Consider the following 27,369-nt stretch of genomic DNA (forward strand, 5'->3'; position numbering starts at 1 on the left):
TTACAACAGAGTTCCTCTATTTTGGCAATATAGACATCTTGAACCAGGTAATTCTTTGTCATGGGTGCTATCCTGTACACCAGAGGGTGTTTGGCGGCATCCCTGGCCTCTACCCTCTAGATGCCAAGAGCATTCACCCCCAAGTCATGACAGCCAAAAACATCTCCAGACATTGTGAAGTGTCCTCCGTGGGGCAAAATCATCTCTAGCTGACAGCTACTGAGGTAGAGTGCTTTGGATATGTTTAACAGAAGATCTAGTTCAAATAGGCTTAAATAATAAAGACGATTTACTGGCTCAAGGAACTAAAAAGTCCAGAGGTGGGCAGTTTGGAAATGGAGTGGCTCCACTCCGTCTCTTTCAGTTCTGGCTTTCTCAGAGTCTAGTCCTTGCTCTCAAGGTGGTTTCCCTTGGTGGTTGCAACCAGAACTTTGTGCTTCCGGGTTCACATCTTGGGGAGAAAGGTTCACTTCCTTCAACCAGAAAACAAAAGACCTAGCTTTCCTCTGATTGGATGTCCTGACCTCCAAATGAACCAGTCACTATGAAAAGATAAATGGGCTGCCTCTGCCTAGTTTAAGCCAGTCAGGACTTGCCCCTAGAACTGATGGGTCTCACCCAAATAGTATAACTGCTCCGTAACAGAGGAGGGGGGAAGGATGGCGGGCGGGCCACCAAGAAGTCCATTACAGCTACTTTCTCTTCCCTCTTTGTAAGATTATCTGTCACATCTTTGTTTTTATCCTCGTGTGCATCTCTCCCTCACTCATTTTTTCCCCCTGCATTTTGACAGCAGTTCTCAAGTTCTTCTTAGAAGAATTACCTGTCTCGAAATGTCAATATTGCCAAAGTTGAGAAAGTCTGCTGTACTAAAAGTATCAAAGAATTAATTTTCCGGAGAAAAAGTAAGATTTGATTTCAAAATAAGTCACCAAGAACCATGTAAAATAAATGTGTGTCGAGGTAGGAGATCGAGACCATCCTGGCTAACATGGTGAAAACCCATCTCTACTAAAGATACAAAAAATTAGCTGGGCATGGTGGCATGCACCTGCTGTCCCAGCCACTCAGGAGGCTGAGGCAGGAGAACTGCTTGAACCTGGGAGGTGGAGGTTGCAGTGAGCAGAGATCATGCCACTGCACTCCGGCCTGGAGGACAGAGTAAGACTCCATCCCCGCCCCCCCGCCCCCCAAAAAAAAGGTGTGTATGCATGTGTGCACATGCTTACAACCCTTAATACCAGAAGGCAACAGGATTGTAAGGGCATAGGCTGCAAGGTGAGTTACATTGTATTAAAGCAAGAAGGACATCCTCAAGCAACCAAAAGCCGTGACCGTGTGTGGGAGTCATTTTCTTACTCTTTGAAACATAAGTTTGATTCTTTGAAATTATACTTTCAGGGAAAATTCAGATGTTGGATTCCTTCCTACTCAGCTTAGGATTCCTGGTGACAGAAAAGACTGGAAATCATTTGATTCAACAGGAGGTGAGTCGCAGATCACAAAACAGATAACAGCAGCTCTGAAAACCTTAGAGAAGATTGGACATAGGTCTCTGTTTTGTTCCTTCTCCATGTAATGCCTATTCAATTCCAAAAAGGCCTTGAAGACTTTTAACTGCATTTTGCATGCTGTACCTCAGGAAGAGAGAAAAAAATTCCCTTTGTCAGAAGGCACGTGTCATCTTATGTAAGTGGCTTTATATAAGTATGTGCTGTAGGAAGGGTAACATCCCTCATGATTGTATGATTTCAATCTTGGTTCTCTTTAGACCTGATTATGCCCTTTCTCTCTTTGGTAAATGCTTTGTGCACCTATTACGTGTCAGGCACTATGCTAGGTGATAAAGAGGGGCTGAGGTAAAAAGAAGACGTTGCTAGATTTTTCCTTTTCTTTTTTTTGAAACGGAGTCTCACTCTGTTGTCCAGGCTGGAGTGCAATGGTGCAGTTTCAGCTCGCTGCAACCTCTGCCTCCTGGGTTCAACCAATTCTCTTGCCTCAGCCTCCCGGGTAGCTGGGATTACAGGTGCCTGCCACCGTGCCTGGCTAATTTTTGTATTTTTAGTAGAGATGGGGTTTCACCATGTTGGCTAGGCTGGTCTCGAACTCGAGACCTCCTGATCCGCCTACCTTGGCCTCTCAAAGTGCTGGAATTACAGGCATGAGCCACCGCGCTCTGCTGATTTTTCCTTTTTTAATATTATGAATTTTGTTTGTTTGTTTCTTTTTGCATCAAAGTTTTGAGGCACAGTACTTTCTCAGGCTATATTTTTTCATTGTAAATGTGAGCTAAATGAGAGTGTCTTGGGAGAATGTTAAGAGTGCAGACCGTTGGCCCAACTGCTTGACTTCAAATCCTAGTTTTGCCACTTTCACCTGTTGTCTAGGAGCACAGCCCTAACTTAATCATACCTCAGTTCGTTTGCCTGTAAAATGGAGTCAAAATAATACCTACTTGATAGAGTTACTGTGAAGGTTAAATCAAGCAATCCATTTAAAGTGATTAGCACATTATCTGCTAAAGAGTAAGTGCCCCAAGGTTTCCAGTAGCTGCACTAATAGGGCATGAAATTTTTATTGCTTTTCTTTTCTTTTTTTTTTTTTTTTTTTTTGAGATGGAGTTTTGCTCTTGTTGCCCAGGCTGGAGTGCAGTGGCATGATCTCAGCTCACTACAATCTCTGCCTCCCAGGTTCCAGCAGTTTTCCTGCCTCAGCCTCCTGAGTAGCTGGGATTACAGGCATGTACCACCATGCCCTGCTAATTTTGTATTCTCAGTAGAGACGAGGTTTTACCATGTTGACCAGTCTGGTCTTGAACTTCCTGCCTTGGCCTCCCGAAGTGCTGGGATTACAGGCGTGAGCCACTGCACCCGGCCAAATTTTGATTGCTTTTCAAGTGATAGATTTTTTTTTGTTTATTTTGGTGACCTAAACTGTTGCATGGGTCTTGGAATGTGAGATTTGGAGGTAAGGTGGTAATGTGTGACCATAGAAACAACAAAACCCAGCACCCTGCTTTGAAGTTGGAACTGGACCTGTGGCTGCGCCAACCACGAGCCAGCATGGAGGACATCATTGTGGCACATATTTACGTGGTGTGTGGCCACAGTGTAGGGCCTGAATGGGTAATTGGTGAGCATGGAACTCACTGCCATTGTGTTTGTCCTTCTAGTCTTTTCCAGATATAGTTTTTACACTGCATTTTTCCTAAACAAATTATTATTTAATACATTACTGAAATCACTACTCTTAGTGGTGTATTTAGATTGAGAGAGCAGCTGATCTCATGTTTTCTCCTAAGTTTTCAAACTAATCTTTGAACACTCTACTTTATTGTCTGTGTGATCTAGAAAGCCTGGAATGTTCCGGACTTCAAAGGTAAAACCTGCAAGCATAAAATTAAGCAGAATTAATTTTGCTCAATGGTACTGTTTTCTGGCTTCTATTTAATAGTAACAAATCAATCTCCTCCTTATGAGAGACTGAACTATCACAAGGTTTCTCAACAAATCTGTTCTTTAAAATAGGAGTTATTTCAGGCATTAAAAGAAGATCAGCTCAGCCAGGCATAGTGACTCACGCCTGTAATCTCAGCACTTTGGGAGGCCAAGGTGGGTGGATCACTTGAGTTCGAGACCAGACTGACCAATATGGTGAAACCCCACCTCTATTAAAAATACAAAACATTAGCTGGGTATGGTGGCCGGTGCCTGTAATCCTAGCTACTTAGGAGGCTGAGGCAGGAGAATCACCTGACCCTGGGAGGCAGAGGTTGCAGTGAGTCGAGAGCATGCCATTGTACTCCAGCCTGGGTGACAGAACCAGACTCAGTCTCAAAAAAAAAAAAAAAAAAAGATTGACTCACACTTTCACACTTGTTAGCATTTATGTGAAATTCTAAGTGAATATACAATTCAGGAGTCTGCATTAGTTACAATAATGTAATAACTTCATCCTATTACATCTCCAAATTAGTTTTTAAAATAAGATCAAGTAGATCATAGGAAAGAATCACTGTCTATCATTTCCTGGATGTATCAAACTATGTAAAAGGATGTATGCCCTCACACGTTGTGAGGTGATTAGAAAACTCCAGAATTAATTTGATGAACCCTCAGAGATCATCAGATTGAATTCCTTTTGCAAGAGGGAAAACAGAACCTCAGAGTGTGTATAGTAGTTCTAGCTTCTTATAAAATAACTCCTAGGTCATTAATATATAAACTTGAGAAGGTTTTTTCATAAATATGTATTATTGACGTTAAGGAAATTCTGATGCTAAATTTGAAATAGTTTCAGAAACATATTTTGCTTTTAAAGTTTACTGCTAGTATAATGAAGTTTTACTCTTGATGTTTACTTCAGTTAAATGTGATTTATCTAAATGTTTCAGGGAAGACCTTGCAAGGACACTGTTGACTGTGGGTGGTAAGAAACATTCAGAATTTTAAATATTAGAATATTAAATATTGGACACTGGGGCTTTTATGAGCATCTTGGGACTATGGGGAATAAATTATGGTCAAATTGAAGATAGGAATTAAGGTTTTATTCTAAATTTATTTTGAGAGATTTTAGCATGCTGAAAACTGTAAAGAATAATTGGTGAATACTCATTTACTCACCAGCCAGCTTTGGCAAAATTTAGCATTTTAGCACATTAGCTTCAAGTCTGTTTTTAAATTAAAGAAAATCAGTGTCATGGATAAAGTCCCCTGTGTCCATGTTCCTCGTATCATTTCCCTCTCTGGGACTCAGATTTGTTTTTGTTCCCAAGCATGTTTTTCTACTTTTACTCTGTAGATCCCTAAACGATGTACATTATTATTTGGCAGATTTTAAAAGCATCCTATAAATGCCATTCTACTGGGCTGTGGCAAAATTTAAACGTGTTGCTACATGTAGTTTTAGTTTATTTGCTGTGAAATACTACAAGTTATTTTGGGATTTTGTTTTGTAGTAGAAACTTTTTTGTTTGTTTGTTTGAGACGGAGTTTTGCTCTTGTTGCCCAGGCTAGAATGCAATGGTGCCGTCTTGGCTCACTGCAACCTCTGCCTCCCGGGTTCAAGCGATTCTCCTGCCTCAGCCTCCCAAGTAGCTGGGATTACAGGTGCCCACCACGATGCCTGGATGATTTTTGTATTTTTAGTAGAGATGAGGTTTCGCCATGTTGGCTAGACTGGTCTCTAACTCCTGACCTCAGGTGATCCACCTGCCTCAGCCTCCCAAAGTGCTGGTTTTACAGGCATGAGCCACTGTGCCTGGCCAGTAGAAACATTTTTAAGGCTGTTGGATGATTTGCTTTGGATGACTATTTTAATATATCTAAAATATAACATCCATAAATATTATTTATTTAAAAATTGTTATATGCCAACCTCTTGTTTAGATTTTTATTGTATTTCTTAAATATTGAATTTAAATGATTGTGGCTGGGTGGGGTTGCTCACACCTTTAATCTCAGCACTTTGGGAGGCCGAGGTGGTCAGATTGCTTGAACCCAGAAGTTCAAGACCAGCCTGACCAACATGGCAAAACCCTGTCTGTACTAAAAATATAAAAATTAGCCAGGCATAGTGACACATGCCTGTAATTCCAGCTTCTTGGGAGACCGAGGCAGGAGAATCACTTCAACCCAGGAGGCAAAGGTTGCAGAGAGTTGAGATTGGGCCACTGCACTCCAGCTACCACTGCCATCCAGGGTGACAGAGTGAGACTCACTCTCTCTTAAAAAAAACAAAAACAAACAAACAAAAAAAAACCAGCTTCTAGTTACTCTAGGATGCATCTTGCTGTGGATACCTCTAAGACATAATGCTAGGCTTCTCAGGTGGTTTCTTAGAGCAAGTGCTAACTCTGGAACTCATTTTTTCTTTTGCTTTGTGCCCAGAATTATTTCTATCTACCATGTTTTTAATCTCTAGATTATGACCAGCAGGTTGCTATAACTGAAGCGCTGTGTAGACTGACAATTAAAAATTCAAGGGATGACCTTGTCCATAAATGGTTTGATGATGAAGTCATTGCTGAAGCTTTCAAAGAAATTAAGGGTCGAGAATTTGAGACGGTGAGATTCCTGGTCATGCAAATTTCTGTTTAGCCAATATTTATTAAGCGACCTTTCAGAACTTTGCTGTGTGTTGGGCTTAGGGGAGGATTTTTTGCTCAAGTGTGATTACATTACTATTCTTAAACTTCTTGTTTCCTACTTAAGGTAAACAATTTGAAGGCAATATAAACAGAGTATTTGTGAGCTAGATGTGGGGATACAGATAGGACTTTTTTTTTTTTTTTTTTTTTTTTTTTTTTGAGACAGAGTCTTATTCTGTTGCCCAGGCTGGAGTACAGTGGTGCAGTCTCAGCTCACTGCAACCTCTGCCTCCTGGGTTCAAGTGATTCTCCTGCCTCAGCCTCCTGAGTAGCTGGGATTACAGGCGCCTGCCACCATATGTAGCTAATGTTTTATTTTTAGTAGAAACCGGGTTTAGCCTTGATGGCCAGTCTGATCTCGAACTCCTGACCTCAGGCGATCCATCCACCTTGGCCTCCCAAAGTGCTGGAATTATAGGCATGAGTCCCTGGACAGGACTTCTTTTTAGGAGACAGAACTAGGTGAATTTGATGGATCCAGTTAAAAAAGATGTCTTGCAAGGGTGAGCAGTTTTCGACGGACCTTGAAGGATAGGGAGACTTGAAGAAGAAATTAGGGTATTTTTGTCTTGCAGAGGCAGCTGCTGTGATGGCAGGAGGCTGAGATGGACATGGCCTGGCAGAGGAATATTATGGGGTGGTTGTGATCTGAGCCATCTGGCCTCTGCCATTGGCTCAGAGACAGTACTTTTCAGTGTCGTCTCTGCAACCTGGGCTTCTTGTAATTGTGTCCTCAAGCCTCAAAGGAAAAAAAAAAAAAAAAAGCTTATGGCTTTGTTGTGTATTCACCTTCATCCTAAAATAGCTAAAACATTTTCCCTCTTCTTTTAAAAAGTTTTTAAAATGAGGGTTAGGGGCCGGGTGCAGTGGCTCCTGCCAGTAATCTCAGCACTTTGGAAGGCTGAGGCAGGTAGATCGGGATGTCGGGAGTTTGAGACCAGCCTAGCCATGTGGTGAAACCACATCTCTACTAAAAATACGAAAATTAGTCGGGTGCGGTGGCTCGTGCCAGTAATCCCAGCTACTCAGGAGGCCGAGGCAGGAGAATTGCTTGAACTCGGGAGGCAGAGGTTGCAGTGAGCCGAGATCGTGCGATTGCACGCCAGCCTGGGTGACAGAGCGAGACTCTGTCTAAAAAACAAAAAAAGGTTAGCCTGTTGTAGGAAAAGGCAAAATTCTTAATAACAGTACTTATGTTGAGAAAACCTTTCTGGTCAAAATTGCTATGTATCCAGGATTTTTATTAACCATGGACCTTTCTACTTCCTCAGACTCTAAGCCTGTTGTCGTATACTGCATGTAGTAATTATTTAGCCATTATATTTTGTATAATTGCAATGGAAAGACTGTGAGCTTTGGGGCTATTCCAGACTGGGGTTGAGCCTCGAGTTTGAGGCTCAACCTCTGTAATTTGTTGGGATGTACACATTTTGACAAGGTAGTTGACTTGTGAAGCCTGAGTGACCTCATCTGTAAAGTAGGACTAAAGCCCACCCCAAGGTCATGAGGACTCCATGAGGGAGACTGAAAGGTCCAGGACTGTTGTAGGCATTCACATGTTAATTTCCTTTCTGCTGTTTTTCATTTCTCACTTGCAGGGAAATTTGATGAAAATAGAGAGGTAAAAAAAAAATAATAATAAAATTAAAAAAAAAAAAAAAAAGAAAATAGAGAGGTATACTTTTCTTGTTTCTAAAATCATTTCCTTCTCCAGAGCTATCAAATTCTCAATTCCATTGCTTTTACATGAAAGGCTCACACTGCTGATGTCTCTTTACTACTGAATGGTACATCAGGAGCATAAGGAATGCTGACTCCAACAGCCAATTCTTGCTAACAAAAGGGAACAAAAACTTGGATCTGTGTCTCTTTGTTTTTAGAATGTTGGGGTAACAAATTTCTTCCTGAGAGCTGTTGGTTAGAACTCTAATAATAGTCTTTGTTCTTAGAACATATGCCAGGAGAAGGGAGGGGAACAGAGAAGGGAATGGTATAGAGAACTCCCGAAAAGGAAAATTGGCAGTAGATAACACACCCAGATCAACCCAAAGTTGATAATTTTATAGGTTTGTGGTTGGTTTGTGCTATGCAGGTGTTGGGGAGGTAGGCGCCCAATGGGTTGGTCAAATCTTGTAACCTGGGTCATCAGTAAGATGTATTTATCTTGCTTACTCTTCTGACCCAGTGAAATATAACCAGGCATTTATCTTTTGAAGACCTGAGTGTATTCCTCAGCTGAAAATCTAATGGCTACAGGGAGCAGAGGTTTCTTCTGGAAACATGATCCTGGAGCCTCCTCTTGGTAGCATAAAGTATTGTTAACATGTAATAACAAATCCTTGTAAAACCTCATTGATGTGACTGCATTCTGGACATTTAGAAGCAAACACAGGCCTCTATATGCTAAGATTGTATTAACTAAGACATCTTGATTTTTTTTAAATAAAAGATTGTATATCATTTGCTTTGAAGGACAGTAGACGTTTTCTCAATCACCTAAACAACAGACTTGGTGACCAAAGAAGGTAAGTTGTGTCTTTGAGCATTATTGACTAGCTGTATTCTGAAAAGGTCTAATCTTTTAAAAGAACAGTTTAGGGTCTGTTTGGAGTGAATATTGGGTACGTCATTTACGGAGCATACTCAGTTGTCCCTTGAGTAGCAACTTGAGAGTATCAGACCCTTTCTGCCTAGTGGCTTGTTGGTGGGTGTTTAAAAATTATCTCTATCGGCCGGGAGTGGTGGCTCACGTCTGTAATCCCAGCACTTTAGGAGGCTGAGGCAGGCAGATCACGAGGTCAGGAGTTCAAGACCAGCCTGACCAACATGATGAAACCCCATCTCTACTAACAATACAAAAAAACCCCAAAACAAAACAAATTAGCACCTGTAATCCCAGCTATTCAGGAGGCTGAGGCAGGAGAATGGCTTAAACCCGGGAAGCAGAGGTTGCAGTGACTGAGATCACGTCACTGCAGCCTGGGTGACAGAACAAGACTCCATCTCAAAAAAAAAAAAAGAGAAACTCTATCAGTTTTATTATATTTGTGACTTGGGGTATTTTAAAATAATACATTCTTTAGAGAGTCCATAGATTTTATGAAGAACCATTTCTGACTTGAGGTTGCTGGAAGTAGTTGTATCATGAACAATTAAGTCCTTGGTCAGACACTATTTGCTAAATTCACTCCTTTTGTTTGGAAATCTGGCTGAGTAACTGGGTTGAGATACAGTGCTAGTAAACTTGGCTTATTGACTGCCAGATGGAGATTTGAAATCTACCCATAGTAGATCTCCATTTGCAGGCTTGAAACCCGTTACCATAGTCTGTAGGAGGAGACTTAATGGCAGACTCTGGTTAGAAGTGCTTGTTGCAGAACATCTGTAGATGTGTTTAAGGTTCATCCATATTTTATTTTTTAATTGTGAAATATTTTGCAGGGTGTATTCATTTCCGTGTATTGCGGCCTTTGCTGATGAGCATGAGGTATGTTCCTCTCTTTTGGAGATCCTGAGGGTGCAGTGAAACCAGTGGTTAGGTTAGGTTATATGGTTAGGTTAGACTTCTACTCTCATAACTCCAAAGGGCATTTTAAAAAGGATGCTAACTTTTCCTTCTAGTGACCTCAGTTCTCAAACTGATCATACCGTACCCTAACCAGAACGCATTACCAGTAAGTTTAAGGGCTTTACTATTACTACTGGAAAAAGGAATTTGAGGGTCTGTACTGTATACATGAGGACAGTTACAGGAAGCCTGCCTCATTTTCCCTATTCATGGGTGACATAATTCCTGCCTAGACTGGGGTAAAAAGGATGATTTCCTTGCTGCTTTCCTTCTAGTTTATGCCTTTCCCTCTTATTTGTAACACTCGAGGCCACTTTCCTTTCTCTCTAGCTCACTCTACCTTGCACTTTATACTCCAAGGTTGGCCAGTGTCTTCTCCCACCCCCACAATTTGGTTTCTAGAGGAAAAAGGTCCTTCATATAAAAGAGCCTCATCCTACAGTATCTCAGTTTCAGGCTAAAATATTTATAGGTCTTGGAACCTTGACTTTGTTTGGGTTTCCTGGACCCTGTCTTCAGAATGTCCTCTTTCATCATTGCTTTGAGTCCAGAGTCCGCTTCTTGGCCTCTCTGAGCTAAGCTGTCAATTCCTGGCTACAGTACAATTCTCTCTAGAACTGATTGTGGTAGGCTGATTCCTGTGTCTTAATTCTGTGTATTTTCCCTCTGGTTGTCTGAGGATTCTGCTCTCTGCTTGGTTTTCTTTCTTTCTGTGACATCCAAATTTCCATCCACTTTCATTAGGGCCCTTACACTGACCCTCACACTGGCTTCCAGGAACATGTATTGTGGGTGAAAGTCCTCATTCACCTCTGTAGCTATTAAAAGATAGACATATACAATGCAAAGGAAAGATGTCCAAGAAGTACAACTTATTGGAAAATCAGGTTGTAGAAAAGCAAGTCTAGTGTTTTATCTATTGTTGGGAAATAATATCTTTATATATATTTCTTGATATATGTCTAGAAAACATCTGGGAGGAAACAAAGGCATTGTTAATGGTGCCTATGAAAGGCTGAGGGGTAGAGAAGATGTTTACTGTTTTGGTTTTTGTTTTTTTTTTAGGCGGAGTTTCGCTCTTGCTACCCAGGCTGGAGTGCAATGGCGCAATCTCCGCTCACTGCAACCTCCGCCTCCTGGGTTCAGGCGATTCTCCTGCCTCAGCCTCCTGAGTAGCTGGCACGTGCCACCATGCCCAGCTAATTTTTTTTATTTTAAGTAGAGATGGGGTTTCACCATGTTGACCAGGATGGTCTCGATCTCCTGACCTTGTGATCCACCTGCCTCGGCCTCCCACAGTGCTGGGATTACAGGCTTGAGCCACCGTGCCCAGCCTACTGTTTTTATAAATACCATACTGTTAGATTTTTTCCCTCTGTTTTAACCGTAAATATATTTATTTCATAATAATTAAAATGAAGGAAATTTGAAGTCTTCAAGTCTTAGCTTTACTCTAATGGATGGAAGGTAGACGGCAAATCACTCATGTTTGGTCACAGTATCTCCTTCTCTAGAAGTTTCCATCCGTATATAGTGTGGATTGTTACTGATTCAACATAGAACTGTTTTCTCTGTAATTTTCACTGGAAAAGAAATTGCGTGGATAGAATCATGTGACACATTTAAATATCTATTAAATATGCTATGGATAGTGGGATTTTTGGAGAGGTGAGCAGAAATGGCTGAGTTCTATAAAATTGAGATTATTCCGTTTTGCATGAAGGAGTCAGTCAATAAAGAGAGGGCCTGTAATGTTAGGATAATACTGTTCCAGGAAAAGCACAAATTCTATTTTTAAGGGAATAATGTTTATCTGACCCTTTAGCATGATTTTTGAGAGTATAATTCATGCTGAAATGATCTCTTACAGATGAGAAAACCAGAGGATGAAAGCTTAGAGAAATTTTGGATCGACTTCAACCTAGGAAGTCAGAGTGTCACTTTTTATATAGACAATGCTGAGGTAATGATGCTCGATTCCTGGTTAGAGCTAAGCCTTCAGAGATCATTTTTATGTAAGTATGTGTTTTGAGTTCATGAATTTTACTTATTTATTTTCCCAAGGAAGCTCTATGGGACTCAGTGAGACTTCCGAAGGAAGCAGTGATGAATTTCGGCATAATAGGTAATATGATACATGTAAACAACTCACGTCCAGTTCCAAGTATTGTTTCTGTTGTATTTGCAGTGTGTGTGTTTAGTTAATTCTAGGGCATATTTTGATTATGCCTTGAGGTAGGAAGGCTGTATGGTATGATAGGAGGCACCCTGTCACAGGATTGTGACTTCTGTGCGTTGTGACCTTGGGATTAAATTACTTGTCTAGTTTTCTTGTTTTTTAAAATGTTTATAGATCCTCATAAAATTAAAAGTAGAACTACCATATGATCCAGCAATCAGTAAACAATGCTTTTCCCCAAAGTGGTGGTTTGGTTTGAAAAGAGTCTGATGGGGAGAGGAGAACACATCACTCTAGGTTCCTCTCTTGATAAACCTGGAAAAACAGGTAGTAAACCGTGGACAGTAAGGAAGACATCTAGCAAGAAGGGACATGGCTCTCAGGAAATGAAGGTGCCCGCCCTCTCTATGGAGATGGATTGCCAGACTCTTTTGTAACTAGTGGTTAGGATCAAGGGCTTTGCAAATCAGAGATTTTTATTTGCATTTCCGTGATCATTAGTGATGTTGAGCATTTTTTTTTTTTTTTTTTTTTGAGACGGAGTTTCGCTCTTGTTACCCAGGCTGGAGTGCAATGGCGCGATCTCGGCTCACCGCAACCTCTGCCTCCTCGGTTCAGGCAATTCTCCTGCCTCAGCCTCCTAAGTAGCTGGGATTACAGGCACGCGCTACCATGCCCAGCTAATTTTTTGTATTTTTAGTAGTGACGGGGTTTCACCATGTTGACCAGGATGGTCTCGATCTCTTGAAGCATTTTTTTTTAATGCTTGTTGGCCATTTGTATTTATTTTGAGAATTGTCCATTCATGTCCTTAGCCCACTTTTTGATGAGATTTTTTTTTCTTGATGAATTGTTTGAGTTTATTATAGATTCTGGATATTAGTCTTTTGTCAGATGTATAGATTGTGAAGATTTTCTCCCACTCTGTGAGTTGTCCGTTTACTCTGCTGACTGCTCCTTTTGCCATGCAAAAGATCCTTTAGTTTAAATTAAGTCCCAGCTATTTATCTTTGTTTTTGTGGCATTTGCTTTTGGGTGTTTGGTCATGAAATCCTTTCCTAAGCCAGTGTCTACATGGAGTTTTCCAATATTATTTCTAGAATTTTTATAGTTTTGGTTTTAGATTTAAGTTCATAATCCATCTTAATTTTCATATAAGGTGAGAGATGAGGATCCAGTTTCATTCTCCTACATGTGGCTTGCCAATGATCCCAGCACCATTTGTTGAAAAGGGTGTCTTTTCCCCCCTTTATGTTTTTGTTTGCTTTGTCGAAGATCAATTGGCTATATGTATTTGGGTTTATTTCTGGGTACTCTATTCTGTTCCATTGGTCTATGTGCCTATTTTTATAACAGTACCATGCTGCTTTGGTGACTATGACCTTAAAGTATAGTTTAAATCAGGTATTGTGATGCCTCCAGATGTATTCTTTTTGCTTAGTCTTGCTTTGGCTATACGGGCTCTTTTTTGGTTTTATGAATTTTGGGATTCTAATTCTGTGAAGAATGATAGTGCTGTTTTGATGGGAATTGTGATATATTTGTAGATTGCTTTCGGCAGTATGGTCATTTTCACAGTATTTATTCTACCCATTCATGAGCATGGGATGTATTTCCATTTGTTTATGTCATCTATGATTTATTTCAGCAGTGTTTTTGTAGTTTTCCTTGTAGAGGTCTTTTACCTCCTTGGTTAGGTATAACCCTAAGTCTTTTTTGTTTTTTTGTTTGTTTGCTTTTCAGCCATTATAAAAGGGGTTACATTCTTGATTTGCTTCTCAACCTGGTTGCTATTGATATGTAGAAGAGCTACTAATGTGTGTACATTAATTTTGTATCCAGAAACTTTGCCGAATTCTTTTATAAGTTTAAGGAGCTGTCTGGAGGAATCTTTAGGGTTTTCTGGTATACAATCATATCAGCACACAGAGACAGTTTGACTTCCTCTTTATGGATCCGGATGCCCCTTATTTCTTTCTCTTTTCTGATTGCTCTGGCTGGGACTTCCAGTACTGTGTTGAAGAGTAGTGGTGAGGGTGGGCATCCTTGTCTTATTCCAGTTCTCAGAGGGAATGCTTTCAACTTTCCCCATTCAGTATTATCTTGGCTGTGGGTTTGTCACAGATGGCTTTTATTTCATTAGGTATGTTCCTTCTATGTCGATTTTGCTGAGAGTTTTAATCATAAAGGATGCTAGATTTTGTTGAATGCTTTTTCTGCATCTATTGAGATGATCATGTGATTTTTTGTTTTTAATTCTGTTGATGTGGTGTATCACATTTATTGACTTGCATATATTAAACCATTCCTGCATCCCTGGTATATAACCCACCTGCTGATGGTGGATTATTTTTTTGATATGTTGTTGGATTCAGTTAGCTAGTATTTTGTTAAGAATTTTAGCATCTATGTTCATCAGGGATATTGGTCTATAGTTTTCTTTTTTGGTTATGTCCCTTCCTGCTTTTGGTATTAGGGTGATGCTGGCTTCATAGAATGATTTAGGGAGGGTTCCCTTTTTCTCTACCTTGTGGAATAGTGTCAGTAGGATTGGTACCAATTCTTCTTTGAATGTCCGGTAGAATTCAGCTGTGAATTAGCCTGGTCCTGGACTTTTTTGTGTTGGTAATATTTTAATTACCTTTTCAATCTCTCTGCTTGTTATTGGTCTATTCAGGTTATCTAATTCTTCATGATTTAAGCTAGGAGGGTTGTATCTTTCTAGGAATTTATCCATCTCCTCTAGGTTCTCTAGTTTGTGTGTGTAATGGTGTTCATAGAAGCCTTGAATGACCTTTTGTATTTCTGTGGTGTCAGTTGTAATATCTCCTGTCTCATTTCTTAGTGAGGTTATTTGGATTTTCTCTCTTCTCTTCTTGGTTAGTCTTGCTAATGGTCTATTAATTTTATTTATCTTTTTAAAGAACCACCTTTTTGTTTCATTTATCTTTTTTATTGTTTTGTTTCAATTTCATCTAGTTCTGCTCTGATGTTGGTTATTTCTTCTACTGGGTTTGAGTTTGGTTTTTTTCTTGTTTCTCTAGTTCTTTGAGGTGTGACTTTAGATTGTCTGTGCTGTTTCAGACTTTTTGATGTAGATGTTTAGGGCTATGAACTTTCTCATAGTATTGCCTTTTCTGTATCCCAGAGATTTTGATAGGTTGTGTCACTGTTGTTACTCAGTTAAAAGAATTTTTGAATTTTCATCTTTATTTCATTATTGATCCAATGTTGATGCAGGAGGAAATTATTTAATTTCCGTGTATTTGCATGGATTTGAAGGTTCCTTTTGGAGTTGATTTCAAGTTTTATTCCACTATGGTCTGAGAGAGTGCTTGATATGTAATTTCAGTTTTCTAGGCCACACTCAGTGGCTCACGCCTGTAATCCCAGCACTTTGGGACGTTGAGGTGGGCAGATCACCTAAGCTCAGGAGCTCAAGATCAGCCTGGCCAACATGGTGAAACCTTATCTGTACTAAAAATACAGAAAATAGAGTCATGAGCACGGTGGCTCATGACTGTAGTCCCGGCTATTTGGGAGGCAGAGGTTGCAGTAAGCCAAGATTGTGCTACTGCATTCCAGCCTGGGTGACAGGGCAAGACTCCATCTCAAAAAATAAAATAATCATCATAATATTTCAATTTTTAAAAATATATTGAGGCTCATTTTGTGGTCTTCTTATATAATCTGTCTTGGAGAAAGTTTCCATGTGCTGTTGAATAGAATGTATATTCTGCAGCTGTTGGATGGAACATTCTGTATATATCTGTTAAGTTCATTTGTTCCAGGGTATAGTTTAAATCCATTGTTTCTTTGTTGGCTTTCTGTCTTGATGACCTGTCTAGTGCTGTCAGTGGAGTATTGAAGTCCCCCACTATTATTGTGTTGTTTCTATCTTATTTTTTAGGTCTATTAGTAACTTTTATAAATTTGGGAGCTCCAGTGTTAGGTGCATATATGTTCAGGACTGGGATATTTTTCTGTTGGAAAAGGCCTTTTACCATCATATAATGTCTCTCTTTGTCTTTTTTTTTTTTTTTTTAATTTTACTTTAGGTGTATACTATAGCTGGCATTTCTCCCCATGTTATCCCTCCCCACCCTCCCCACCCCCATCCCCCCACTACCTCCTCCAAACTGCCCCCAGCGCGTGATGTTTCTCTCCCTGAGTCCATGTGTTCTCATTGTTCAACACTCTCCTGAGTGAGAACATGTGGTGTTTGGTTTTCTGTTCTTTTGTCAGTTTGCTGAGAATGATGGTTTCCAAATTCATCCAAGTCTCTACAAAGCACCCAAACTCATCGTTTTTTGTGGCTACATAGTATTCCATGGTGTATATGTGCCACATTTTCTTTGTCCAATCTATCATTGATGGGCATTTGGGTTGGTTCCAGGACTTTGCTATTGTACACAGGACTGCAATGAACATATGTGTGCATGTGTCTTTATAGTAGAATGATTTATAGTTCTTTGGGTATATACCCAGTAATGGGATTGCTGGGTCAAATGGAATTTCTGTTTCTAGATCCTTGAAAAATGGCCACACTGTCTTCCACAATGGTTGAATGAATTTACACTCCCACCAACAGTGTAAAAGTGTTTCTGTTTCTCATCCTCTCTAGTATCTATTGTCTCCAGATTTTTTAATGGTCACCATTTTAACTGATGTGAGATGGTATCTCATTGTGGTTTTGATTTGCATTTCTCTAATGACTAATGAGGACAAGCATTTTTTCATATGTTTGTTAGCTTCATATGTGTCTTCTTATGAGAAGTGTCTGTTCATATCCTTCAACCACTTTTGAATGGCATTGTTTTTTTCCTGTATATCGGTTTTAGTTCTTTGTACATTCTGGATATTAGCCCTTTGTCAGATAGGTAGATTGCAAACATTTTTTCCCATTCTGTTGGTTTCTGGTTCACTCGAATGATGGTTTCTTTTGCTGCACAGAAGCTCTGAAGTTTAATTAGATCCCATTTGTCTATCTTGGCTTTTGTTGCCAATGTTTTTGGTGTTTTAGTCATGAAGTCCTTGCCTATGCCTATGTTCTGAATGTTTTTGCCTATGTTTTCTTCTAGTGTTTTTATGGTGTTAGGTTTTATGTTTAAATCTTTAATCCATCTGGAGTTAATTTTAGTGTAAGGTAACAGGAAGGGGTCCAGTTTTTGCTTTTTGCACATTGCTAGCCAGTTTTCCCACCATTTATTAAACATGGAGTCATTTCCCCATTGCTTGTTTTTATCAGGTTTGTCAAAGATCAGATGGTTGTAGATGTGTGGTGTTGCTTCTCAGGCCTCTGTTCTGTTCCATTGGTTTATGTCTCTGTTTTGGTACCAGTACCATGCCATTTTGATTACTGTAGCCTTGTACCATAGTTTGAAGTCTGGTAGTGTGATGCCTCTGGCTTTGTTCTATTTGCTTAGGATTGTCTTGGCTGTGCAGGCTCTCCTGTGATTCCATATGAAGTTTAAAGTGTTTTTTTCCAGTTTTATAAAGAAGGTCATTGGCAGCTTGATGGGGATAGCATTGAATCTATAGATTACTTTGGGCAATATGGCCATTTTTACGATATCAATTCTTCCTAACCATGAGCATGGAATCTTTTTCCATCTGTTTGTGTCCTCTCTTATTTCCTTGAGCAGTGGTTTATAGTTCTCTTTAAAGAGGTCCTTTACATCCTTTGTTAGTTGCATTCCTAGGTATTTTATTCTCTTTGTAGCAACTGTGAGTGGGAGTTCACTCTTGATTTGGCTCTCTTTAAGTCTTTATTGGTGTATAGGAATGCTTGTGATTTCTGTACATTGATTTTGTATTCTGAGACTTTGCTGAAGTTACTTACCAGTTTGAGAAGACTTTGGGCTGAGATGATGGGATCTTCTAGATATACAGTCATGTCGTCTGCAAATAGAGACAGTTTGACTTTCTCCTTTTCTAATTGAATACCCTTTATTTCTTTTTCTTACCTGATTACTCTGGCTAGAACTTCCAATACTGTATTGAATAGGAGTGGTGAGAGAGGACATCCTTGTCTAGTGCCTGATTTCAAAGGGAATTCTTCCAGCTTTTACCTATGCAGTATGATATTGGCTGTAGGTTTGTCATAAATGGCTTTTATCATTTTATGATACATTCTGTTGATACCTAGTTTATAGAGAGTTGAAGGGCTGTTGAATTTTGTCAAAGGCCTTCTCTTCATCTATTGAGATAATCATGTGGTTTTTGTCTTTGGTTCCATTTATGTGATGGATTATATTTATGGATTTGCATATGTTGAACCAGCCTTGCATCCCCAGGATGAAGCCTACTTGATCACGATGGATAAACTTTTTGATGTGCTGTTGCAATCGGTTTGCCAATATTTTATTGAAGATTTTTACGTCAGTGTTCATCATGGATATTGGCCTGAAGTTTTCTTTTTTAGTTGAGTCTGCCTGATTTGGGTATCAGGATGATGTTGGTTTCATAAAATGAATTAGGGAGGATTCCTTCCTTTTGTATTGTTTGATACAGTTTCAGAAGGAATGGAACCAGCTCCTCTTTGTATGTCTGGTAGAATTTGGCTGTGAACCCATCTGGACCTGAACTTTTTTTGATTGGTAGGCTATTGATTGCTGCCTCAACTTCAGCCCTTGTTATTGGTCTATTCGGGGTTTCAACTTCCTCCTGGTTTAGTTTTGATAGAGTACAAGTGTCCAGGAATTTATCCATATCTTCCTGGTTTACTGGTTTATGTGAATAGAGCTGTTCGTGGTAATCTCTGATGGTAGTTTGTATTTCTGTGGTATCAGTGGTGATGTCCCCTTTATCTTTTTTTATTGCATCTATTTGATTCTTCTCTTTTGTTTTTTATTAGTCTGCCTAGCGGTCTATTTTGATCTTTTCAAAAAACCAGCTCCTGGATTTATTGATTTTTTTGAAGATTTTTTGTGTGTCTCTCTCTCCTTCAGTTCTGCTCTGATCTTAGTTATTTCTTGTCTTCTGCTAGCTTTTTAGTTTTTTTGATCTTGCTTCTCTAGCTCTTGCAATTTTGATGATAGGGTGTCAATTTTAGATCTTTCCTTGTTTTGCATGTAGGCATTTATTGCTATAAATTTCCCTCTCAACACTGATTTAAAGGTGTCCCAGAGATTCTGTTAAGTAGTGTCTTCATTCTGATTGGTTTGGATGAATATATTTATTTCTGCCTTCATTTCATTGTTTATCTAGTCTACACTCAGAAGCAAGTTGTTCAGTTTCCAAGTGTTGGTGCAAGTTTGAGTGTGTTTCTTAATCCTGAGTTCTAGTCTGATTGCACTCTGGTCTGATAGACTGTTTGTTATGATATTTGTTCTTCTGCGTTTGCTGAGGAGTGATTTGCTTCCAATGATGTGATCAATTTTAGAGTAAGTGCAATGTGGTGCTGAGAAAAATGTGTATTCTGTGGATTGGGGGTGGAGCATTCTATATATGTCTATTAGGTCCGCTTGGTCCAGCTCTGCATTCAAGTCCTGGATGTCCTTGTTAATTTTCTGTCTCATTGATCTGTCTAATATTGACAGTAGAGTGTTAAAATCTCCCACTATTATTGTGTGGGAGTCTCATTTTAGGTCATTAAGAACTTGCTTTATGTATCTGGGTGCTCCTGTGTTGGGGGCGTATATATTTAGGACAGTTAGCTCTTCTTGTTGGATTGATTCTTTTACCATTATGTAGTGTCCTTCTTTGTCTCTTTTGATCTTTGTTGGTTTGAAGTCCATTTTATCAGATACTAGGATTGGAACCCCTGCTGTTTTTTGTTCTTTATTTGCTTGGTAAATCTTCTTCCATCCCTTTATTTTGAGTCTGTGTGTGTCTTTGTATGTGAGATGGGTTTCCTGAATACAGCACACCTGTGGGTCTTGACTTTTTATCCAGTTTGCCAGTCTGTGTCTTTTGATTGGGGCATTTAGGCCGTTTATATTCAATGTTAATATTGTTATGTGTGAATTTGATCCTGCCATTTTGTTACTGGCTGGTTTTCTTTCCCATTAGTTGACTCATTTTCTTCATTGCATATTTGGTCTTTGCCAACTGGTTTGCTTTTGCAGTGTCTGGTACTTGTTCCTTTCTGTGCTTAGTGTTTCTTTCAGGAGCCTCTCCTAGGGCAAGTCTGCTGGTGACAAAATCTCTCAGTAATTGCTTGTCTGTAAGGGATTCTATTTCTCCTTCACTTACGAAGCTTAGTTTGGCTGGATATGAGATTCTGGGTTGAAAAAGAAAAAAAAAAAAAAAGAGAGATTCTGGGTTGAAAGTTCTTTTCTTTAAGGATGCTGAATATCGGCCCCCATTCTCTTCTGGCTTGTAGGGCTTCTGCCGAGAGATCTGCTGTGAGTCTGACTGGCTTTCCTCTGTGGGTGACCTGACCTTTCTTTCTGGCTGCCCTTAGCATTTTTTCCTTCATTTCAACCCTGGTGAATCTAACGATTATGTGCCTTGGGGTTGCTCTTTTTGAGGAATATCTTTGTGGAGTTCTGTGTATTTCTTGAATTTGAATGTTGGACCACCTTGCTAGGCTTGGGAAGTTCTCCTGGATAATGTCTTGGAGTGTGTTTTCCAGCTTGGATTCATTCTCCCCTGAATTCATTCATATTCAGATAACACTGATCAAATGTAGAGTAGGTCTTTTCACATAGCCTCATATTTCTTGGAGGATTTGTTCACTTCTTTTCACTCTTTTCTCTTGTCTTGGCTTCTCTCTTTATTTCATTGAGTTGATCTTCAATCTCTCGTATCCTTCTGTTTAATCAATTTGGCTATTAAAACTTGTGTTTGCTTCATGGAGTTCTCATGCTGTGTTTTTCAATTATGTCAAGTCTTTTATGTTCTTCTCTAAGCTGGTTATTCTAGTTAGCATTTCGTCTAACCTTTTTTCATTGTTTTTGGTTTCTTTGCATTGAGTTAGAACGTGTTCCTTTAGCTCAGAAAAGTTTATTGTTATACACCTTCTGAAGCCTATATCTGTCAATTCGTCGCACTCCTTCTCCGTCAAGTTGTGATCCTGTGTTATTGAGGAGTTGTGATCCCTTGAAGGAAAAGAGGTATTCTGGTCTTTGACGGTTTCATCTTTTTTGAGCTGGTTTTTTCCCATCTTCGTGGATTTACCTGGCTGTGGTGTCAGGGAGCTGCTTGATGAGGTCACTTGTCTGCCTGTCGATGCATTACTGGATTTCTAGGGACTTCTTCAGGTTACTAGGGAAGCTTCCTGTGTCATTTTTGTTTATACTGGGAGATTAGGCTGGCCTCATCTGCTGACCTGTAGGCGCTGCTGGGTTGTCAAGAACACTGTCCTGTTGCTATGTAGGCGTCCTGTGTTTTTTGTTAAAATATGAAGCCCAGTTCCACCCCCCTAGTGGTGGGTTGTGTCCTTCCTCCACTGGGCTGGATCATTAAGCGTTCAGCTCTGACTGTGGCACTGGCTGCACAACCCTCTAGAGTCAGAGCTTCAGCCCTCTGGGGTTTGTGGGGGAGGGTAGGGATCTACCCAGCCATGCCAGGCTGTCTCCCCCTTTCAGCTTCCTCTCTCTCCGGTCATGGGGAACGGGCGATAGCTCAGTCCACAGCCTCTCCCAGCCACCTTTTGGGCTTATGTGTGTGTTTAGGTCTATGGACCAATCCAGGACAGTGTCCTGGATTATTATTCAACTCCACACTTGTAATTCTCAGTGCTTGACCGGCAAAGATCCCCTGTTCTGTGTATTGCTGAGGCATATGGGGAAGTGCTGTATCTGGACCGAAGCGTCAGAGGGCAAGCCTCCAACTCGCCAGTCAGATGCACTTTCTGAGTGAAGCAGCACACCTTCCCACCTCACTCTGCCTTGCCTATGCTTTGCTCACCATAGGACCAGACCCATTGAAATTCCCCTGGTACCTCAGTTGGAGCTGGGAGATCTCTGGATTTCTGCATCTCTCTCACTGGGTGTTGTGTGCCAGAGTTGTGTCTATTCAGCCATCTTGGATTTCCTCTCTCTTTTTGTCTTTTTTAACTGCTGTTGCTTTAAAGTTTGCTTTGTCTGATATAAAAATAACTACTCCTGTTGGCTTTTGGTGTCCATTTACATGAAATGTCTTTTTCAACCCCTTTACCTTAAATTTATGTGAGTCCTTATGTGTTAGATGAGTCTCTTGAAGGCAGTAAATAGATGGTTAGTGAATTCTTATCCATTCTGCAATTCTGTATCTCTGAAGTGGAGCATTTAGGCCATTTACATTCAATGATAGTATTGAGATGTGATGTACCATTCCATTCATCATGCTATTTGTTGCCTATAAACCTTGGTTTTTGTTTTTGAATATTGTATTTTTGTTTTGTAGGTTCTGTGTGATTTATGCTTTAAAGAGGATCTGTTTTGATGTGTTTGCAGGATTCAAAATTTAGAGTTCCTTTTAGCAGTTCTTATAGTGGCAGCTTGGTAGTGGCGAATTCTCTCGGCATTTATTTGTCTGAAAAGGATTTTATCTTTCCTTCATATGTGAAGCTTAGTTTCACTGGATACAAAATTGTTGGCTGATAATTGCTTTGTTTGAGGAGGCTAAAGATAGGGCCCCAATCCCTTCTAGCTTGTTGGGTTTCTGCAGAGAAATCTGCTGTTAATCAAATAGGGTTTCCTTTATAAGTTACCTGATGCTTTTGTTTCACAACTGTTAAAATTTTATCCTTTATCTTAACTTTAGAAAACCTGATTACAGTGTGCCTAGGCAAGGATCTTTTTGCTGTGAATTTCCTGGGTGTTCTTTGTCCTTCTTGTATTTGTATGTCTTGATCTCTAGCAAAGATGGGGACGTTTTCCTTGATTATTCCCCCAAATATATTTTCCAAACTTACAGATTTCTCTTCTTTCTTGGGTGCACCAATTATTCTTAGGTTTGATCATTTGATGTAATCCCATACTTCTTGGAGGCTTTGTTGATATTTTCTTACTCTTTTTTCTTTGTGTTTGTTGTATTGGATGAATCCAAAGACTTTGTCTTCAAGTTCTTTTTTTTTCTTTTTTTTTTTTTTTTGAGAGGGAGTTTTGCTCTTGTTACCCAGGCTGGAGTGCAAAGGCGCGATCTCGTCCCACCGCAACCTCTGCCTCCTGGGTTCAGGCTATTCTCCTGCCTCAGCCTCCTGAGTAGCTGGGATTACAGGCACGTGCCGCCATGCCCAGCTAATTTTCTGTACTTTTAGTAGAGACGGGGTTTCACCATGTTGACCAGGATGGTTTCAATGTCTTGACCTCGTGATCCACCCACCTTGGCCTCCCAAAGTGCTGGGATTACAGGCTTGAGCCACCACGCCCGGCTCCAAGTTCTGTTGTTGTTGTTGTTGTTGTTGTTGAGACAGAGTCTTGCTCTCTTGCAAGGGTGGAGTGGAATGGTGTGATCTCAGCTCACTGCAGCCTCTGCCTCCTGGGTTCAAGCAATTCTTGTAACTCAGCCTCCCAAGTAGATGGGATTACAGGTATGCACCACCACACCCAGATAATTTTTGTATTTTTAGTAGAAATGGGGTTTCACCATGTTGGCCAGGATGGTCTCATGACCTTACGATCTGCCCACCTTGGCCTCCCAAAGTACTGGGATTACAGGCGTGAGCCACTGTGCCTGGCCAACATTTTTTCCTTCTTGTTCGGTTCTATTAGACTTTCCGGAGCGTTTTGCATTTCTGTAAGTTTTCCATTGTTTTCTGAAGTTTTGATTGTTTTTTATTTATGCTATTTCATTGAATAGTTCTCCCTTCACTTCTTGTATCATGTTTTTGATTTCCTTACATTGGGCTTCACCTTTCTCTGATGCCTCCTTGATTAGCTTAATAACTAACCTCCTGAATTCTTTTTCAGGTAAATCAGGATTTCTTCTTGGTTTGGATCTGTTGCTGGTGAGCTAGTGTGATTTTTGGGGGGTGTTAAAGAAACTTGTTTTGCCATATTACTGGAATTGGTTTCCTGGTTCCTTCTCATTTGGGTAGGCTGTGTCAGAGGGAAGGTCTAGGGCTGAAGGGTGTTGTTCAGATTCTTTTGTCCCGTGGGGTGTGCCCTTGATGTACTACTCTCCCCCTTTTCCTATAAATGTGGCTTCCTGACAGCCAAGCCATAGTGATTGTTATCTCTTTTCTGGGTCTAGCCACCCAGCAAGTCTACCAGGCTCCAGGCAACTGGGGGTTGTCTGCACAGAGTTCTGTAATGTGAACTGTCTCTGGGTCTCTCAGCCATGGATATCAGTACCTGTTCTGATGGACGTGGCAGGTGGGTGAAACAGACTCTGTGATGGTTTTTAGCTTTGGTGGCTTAATGCACTATATTTGTTCTGGTTGGCCTTCTGCTGGGAGGTGGCGCTTTCCAGAGAGCGTCAGCTGTGGTACATGGGGAGGAACAGGGGTGGGTGGGGCCCTAGAACTCCCAAGAGTATATGCCCTTAGTTTTCAGTTACCAGGATGAGTAGGGAAGGACCACTGGGTGTGGGCGGGATTAGGTGTGTCTGAACTCAGACTCTCCTTGGGTGGGTCTTCCTGCAGCTGCTGTTAGGGATAGGGGTGAGGTTCCCAGGTCAATGGAGTTCTGTTCCTAGGAGGATTATGGCTGTCCCTGCTGAGTTATGCAGATTGTCAGGGAAGTGGGGGAAAGCCGGCAGTCACAGGCCTCACCCAGCTCCCATGCAATACAAGAGGCGGGGGTCTCACTCCCACTGTGCCCCCTACTCCCAACAGCACTAAGTCTGTTTCCAGGCAGTGGATGAGCAAGAAAGCCAGGGCTTATAAGGGGGACTTAGCATGAATGGCATGTAGGGGAGAGAGTGAGGAAGTGTGGGGGCTCCATGACTTGGTTTGATGTCTTATCCGTCAGGTGGTCTGACTGGGGCCATCATGGGCAGAACTAGGTTGTACATTAACTGTTGTCTCTCCTGGTGGGGAGAATCTCAGGGGGTGCCTGGTTTGGTCCAGATTTGGTCCTTAGAATTCCTTTTTTTTTTTTTTTTTTTTTTTGAGACGGAGTTTTGCTCGTTACCCAGGCTGGAGTGCAATGGCGCAATCTTGGCTCACTGCAACCTCCGCCTCCTGGGTTCAGGCAATTCTCCTGCCTCAGCCTCCTGAGTAGCTGGGATTACAGGCACGCGCCACCATGCCCAGCTAATTTTTTTTATATTTTTGGTAGAGACAGGGTTTCACTGTGTTGACCAGGATGGTCTCAATCTCTTGACCTCGTGATCCACCCGCCTTGGCCTCCCAAAGTGCTGGGATTACAGGCGTGAGCCACCACCCCTGGCCCTCCTTTTTGTTTTGTTTTGAGACAGAGTCTTACTCTGTTGCCCAGGCTGGAGTGCAATGGCACGATCTCAGCTCATTGCAACTTCTGTCTCCCAGGTTCAAGCAATTCTCCTGCCTTAGCCTCCCGAGTAGCTGGGATTACAGGCACATACCATCACATCTGGCTAATTTTTGTATTTTAGTAGAGATGGGGTTTCGCCATGTTGGCCAGGCTAGTCTCGAACTCCTGACCTCAAGTGATCCACTCGCCTTGGCCTCCCAAAGTGCTGGGATTATAGGCATGAGCCACTGCAGCTGGCCTCCTTAGAATTTCTAAGCAAACATAGTTAGATGAGCTTATAGCACAGGGAGTGCCTGATGGAAAGAAGATAAATGTTATAATTGAATATTTTTCCTCCAACTTTTTTTTAAGTTTATGGGTACATGTGTAGGATGTGCAGGTTTGTTACATAGGTAAATGTGTGCCATAATGGTTTACCACACAGACCATCCCATCACCTAGGTATTAAGCCCAGCATCCATTACTTTTCCCTGTGTTCTCCCCCAACATACCCAGCCCACAGTGTACGTTTTTATTTACCATGTGTCCATGTGTTCTCATCATTCAGCTTCCACTTATAAGTGAGAACCTGTGGTGTTTGGTTTTCTTTTCCCATGTTTGCTGAGGTTAATGGCTTCCAACTCCATCCATGTCCCTGCAAAGGATATAATCTTGTTCCTTTTTATGGCTGCATAGTATTCTATTGTGTCTATGTACCACATTTTCTTTATCCATTCTATCACTGATGGGCATTTAGGTTCATTCATGTCTTTGCTATTGTGAATAGTGCTGCAATGACCATATGTGTGCATGTATCTTTATAACAGAATGATTTATATCCCTTTGGGTATATACTCACTAATGGGATTGCTGGGTCAAATGGTATTTCTTTCTCTAGGTCTTTGAGGAATCATCACACTGTCTTCCACAATGGTTGAACTGATTTACACTCCCACCAACAGTGTAAAAGTGTTCCTTTCTATCCACAATCTTGCAAACATCTGTTGTTTGACTTTTTAATAATAATGATTCTGACTGGCGTGAGATGGTATCTCATTGTGGTTTTGATTTGCATTTCTCTGGTGATCAGTGATAGTAAGCATTTTTTTTTATGTTGGCTGCATGGCTGTCTTCTTTTGAGAAGTGTCTGTTTATGTCCTTTGCCCACTTTTTAATGTTTTTTTTTTCCATAATTGCATTCCTAAAGAGCTAAGTGGGGGGGGGGTGAGGAAAAAAGTAAAAATAATTTATTATTTTAAGAATATGAATACTCAGTTATGGCTCTCAGGAATCAACTTGCCAAAGTATATTTTGTAACTTCATGAATATGGCACATTTCTGTGGCTCATGGTTTTCAACATACAAAGTGTCGCACAAATTCTACAGGAAGTAGGTATCACTGTTTCCATTCTTATGGCCAAAGAAATGGATGATTTTCCAGTAAACTCTAAGTAAGACTTTTATTCTGTATCATAGCCCTCCTGTCTAAGGAGCTGGAAGTGTAGCCTGTAGCCCTCAGAGTGTTTCTTCTGACCCTTTTCTGTTTGCATGGATCCCCGCAGCCAAATTAGCTTGTTACTTTTTAAGATATTTAATATTACTTTTGTTGCAGGGTTTTATAGACTTTCCCTGCAGTGATGAGTAAAATGTCCAGTAAGATTAATATTTTGGGGAGCTGACTCTAGACCAACACTGTCCTATGGAAATATAATGTGAGCCAGATATTTAAAACTTTCTAGAAAGAAAAAAGTAGATTAATTTTAGCAATATAGTTAATCCAGTATATCCAGAATATTGTTTTAACATATAATCAATGTTTTAAAGTTATTGATGACACATTTTACATTCTCCTTTTGTGTACTGAGTCTTTGTCATCGGATGTGTATTTTATGCTTACAGAGCGTCTCAGTTGGTACTAGGCATGCTTTGAGTCCTCTGATGAGTTGGACCTCACAGATTTAGACCCATGTATGTTTCACTCTTTTTTTTTTTCTTCTTTCCCGTCTCATTAATTTGTGGCCATTAGCTTTGCCTGTTCTTTCCTGGACTTAGCTGCCTTTGCTTCTTCCAACTTACCTTGTACTTAACGTGGCTTATTCTTAGACTCTTTGTAAATTTTGTCTAAGCTATTTTCTCTTCTAAGCCTGATTACAATTTGTCAGGAAAG

General features: G+C 40.5%; 1 protein-coding gene across 1 annotated transcript in view; it reads left to right on the forward strand.

The window, feature by feature from the left end:
- The window catches only part of SYCP2L (synaptonemal complex protein 2 like), a 96,400-nt gene that overhangs the window by 16,693 nt on the left and 52,338 nt on the right, over nucleotides 1-27,369 (forward strand). The window contains exons 7-14 of the mRNA XM_074397114.1: nucleotides 1,402-1,487; nucleotides 1,601-1,689; nucleotides 4,394-4,428; nucleotides 5,926-6,068; nucleotides 8,624-8,676; nucleotides 9,593-9,638; nucleotides 11,590-11,682; nucleotides 11,784-11,844. Of these exons, the coding sequence (XP_074253215.1) occupies nucleotides 1,402-1,487; nucleotides 1,601-1,689; nucleotides 4,394-4,428; nucleotides 5,926-6,068; nucleotides 8,624-8,676; nucleotides 9,593-9,638; nucleotides 11,590-11,682; nucleotides 11,784-11,844 (606 nt within the window). The remainder of the gene's footprint in view (nucleotides 1-1,401; nucleotides 1,488-1,600; nucleotides 1,690-4,393; nucleotides 4,429-5,925; nucleotides 6,069-8,623; nucleotides 8,677-9,592; nucleotides 9,639-11,589; nucleotides 11,683-11,783; nucleotides 11,845-27,369) is intronic.

This window comes from Saimiri boliviensis, chromosome 4 (genome assembly GCF_048565385.1).
Source record: "Saimiri boliviensis isolate mSaiBol1 chromosome 4, mSaiBol1.pri, whole genome shotgun sequence".
Lineage (NCBI taxonomy): Eukaryota > Metazoa > Chordata > Mammalia > Primates > Cebidae > Saimiri > Saimiri boliviensis.